At 39.0% G+C, this 2,722-nt stretch overlaps 1 protein-coding gene across 1 annotated transcript; it reads right to left on the bottom strand.

Moving 5' to 3' along the window:
* Positions 1-1,667: 1,667 nt before the first annotated feature.
* On the bottom strand, positions 1,668-2,456 carry LOC110210570 (olfactory receptor 4K3-like). Its single transcript, XM_020989587.2, has one exon. The coding sequence runs from the start codon at positions 2,454-2,456 to the stop codon at positions 1,668-1,670; it is 789 nt and encodes a 262-aa protein (XP_020845246.2).
* Between the last annotated feature and the right edge of the window lie 266 nt (positions 2,457-2,722).

Here is a 2,722-nt window from a genome sequence, read left to right as displayed (position 1 = left end):
CTTAATACATGCTAGTTGATTAATTGATAATGAATCTCAATTTTATCTATCAATTACTTGTTTTAACTGTTCCCACTTCTAGATTCATACTTTTAGTGTTATTCCATATATAGCATGGTATAATAGACAGAGAGCTTCACTTAGAGTCAGAAAGACCTAAATTTAAATCCTCCTTTTGACAATACTGGCTATGTGATGCTACATAAACCATTTAACCTTTTAGTGCCTCAAAAAGCTCTCTAAGTTGGAAGCTGCAGAGAAGATGACCAAAAATAATATCAGTTGAAGGAGCTTCCCTATCTGTGAGTTGCCCCTGCCAATACAATCACCATTTATTAGCGAATGGACCTTAGAAGCCATCTATGCCAAGCTCCTCATTTTGGAGCACTGGGCCTGGAGTCAGAAAGATCACAGTTCAAATTCAGTCTCACGTATTTTCTAGTTATGTCACCCTGGGCAATTCACTTAACTTTTACGTGCCTCAGTGTCCCCAATTATAAAATGAGGATAATAATAGTATCTACTTCACAGGGTTGTTGTGAAGATCAAATAAGATAACATTTGTAAAGTGCTTAACACAGTGCCTATCTATAGTAAGTACTAAATAAATATGTATTCCCTTACTTTCCCTTCTCATAAGAAACTCAAGCCAGTGTGTGTGTGTGTGTGTGTGTGTGTGTGTGTGTGTGTGTGAGGGCAGGGCAGGGCAGTTAGGTTACCTCCCTATGGTCATACAGGTATGAAGTTACGGAAGAAGGATTCGAATGCTGACTGATGCTCACTGATTCCAGAGCCAGTACTATTCCTACTATACTGTCCCCTTGCTGACAGATCGAACAGCAGGACACGAGAAGTTTACCTTATTTTATTTTTGGTTTCCTTTAAGCACAGTAGTTGATTAGCCTTCAGTCTCTAGTTCCAAGTAGTTTTACATCCTCCTAATGATGAGTCTTCTTGGGGAACATTTTTGGGTTTTCATATAGAAGGGAATTAAAATACTTGGGCTTTTAGAACCATCATAGATTGTAATATATACTTCTGGAAGATGCCACCGAGAACATGAACTCTTACCTTATCATTTTAGATAATGAAATACACCTGGACAAGTGAAGTAACTTGTATGTGACCAAAATCAGTTCTATTGAGTAAGCTCAGATATAATATTACAATATAAAGACCATCAGATCATGACTGGATGCATTTTGGAGATGTTGCAGTCACACAAAGATCATCCCATTGTGTACAAGCTTGTGGATGACAAGAATAATTCAATGTGCTTTTTTTGTGAGGCAATTAGGGTTAAGTGACTTACTCAGGGTCACAGAGCTAGTAAGTGTCAAATGTCTGAGAGTGGGTTTGAATTCAGGTCCTCCTGACTCCAGGGCCAGTGTTCCATCCAATGCACCACCTAGTTGCCCCTTCAACTTGCTTTTTACAAGGCCTGGTACGGGATGATGTACTTAAGGTCCATTAGATAATGATGCTGCTGAAGCTAATAATTACAGTGATGACATGTCAACTAGAAGGTCAATCTGTAACCCATATGCTGATTTTTCAGTTTTTTAATAGATCTCTTCATATCTTTATTTCTGAATGTATAGATGATTGGATTCAAAAGCGGGGTAAAAATAGTGTAAAACACAGAAAAGGCCTTAAACATTGAGATATTACTGAAGGGCCACATATAAATGAAGATATGGTCCAAAGAAGAGAGATACCACTGTAATGTGTGCAGACAGTGTAGACAAAGCCTTGGAGGACCTACTAGGGGAGTGAAGTCTAACAGTGACTAATATGATGCTGTAGGAGATGAGCAGGAGAATGAAGCAAATCAGTGAAAGTAGTCCACTGTCTGCAATGAGCAATAGCTCCAGGACATAAGTATCAAGGCAGGCGAGCTTGATCACCTGAGGAAGATCACAAAAGAAACTGTCCACAACATTGGGACCACAGAAGGGCAAGGTCACTATAAAAATCATCTGGCTCATGGTATGCACAAAACCAGTGGTCCAGGAGAGCAGCACAAACCCAAAGCAGGCACGATGATTCATGATGATTGCATAATGGAGAGGTTTGCATATGGCTATGTACCTATCAATTGCCATTGCAACAAGTAGCATCATTTCACTGCCACCAAAGAGGTGGAGGAAAAACATCTGAGCCATGCAGCCCTGGTAGGAGATGGCCTTGTGCTTACTGGCTAGGCTATGAATCATTTTAGGGGTGGCAAAAGAGGCCAAGGACATATCAATGAAGGAGAGGTTGGCCAGTAAGAAGTACATGGGAGAATGAAGATGAGGGTCAAAAGTCACTGTAAGGATGATAATGAGGTTGCCAAACACAATGGCTGTGTAGGTAATGGAAAAAAATACAAAAAAGAAAATCTGCAATTCACGATTCTCAGTGAATCCCAGCAAAATGAATTCTGCTACCATTGAGAGGTTTCCCTGTTCCATTGATTCAGTTCTTGACTTCTGCTCTGAAATTACCTAAAAGGAAGATAATTAGGAAGCACTCACTTTTCTATAGATAGGATTTAGCACTCAAATTTTAAAAGAGAAAGTCAAATCTTTAATTATGCATGTTGAACTAGATGGGATCCAAATCTACTGGTGTTTGAATACTCCAAGATTTGTGTTATTTATCTTTGGGAATCAGAATACTTGTTTTTATAGATAGTAGATCTGAAAATGACTTTAATTAGTCATCTGATTTAGGTGAG

The sequence above is a fragment of the Phascolarctos cinereus genome, unplaced genomic scaffold (assembly GCF_003287225.1).
Source record: "Phascolarctos cinereus isolate Bilbo 61053 unplaced genomic scaffold, phaCin_HiC Scaffold_3;HRSCAF=262, whole genome shotgun sequence".
Taxonomy (NCBI): Eukaryota; Metazoa; Chordata; class Mammalia; order Diprotodontia; family Phascolarctidae; genus Phascolarctos; species Phascolarctos cinereus.
The sequence above is the reverse complement of the archived record's forward strand: the minus strand, read 5'-3'. Positions and strand labels throughout refer to the sequence as shown.

What these genes read in the sequence shown, in the direction of transcription:
- LOC110210570 (XM_020989587.2), bottom strand. Translation starts at nt 2,456, where the DNA reads ATGGAACAGGGAAACCTCTCAATGGTAGCAGAATTCATTTTGCTGGGA.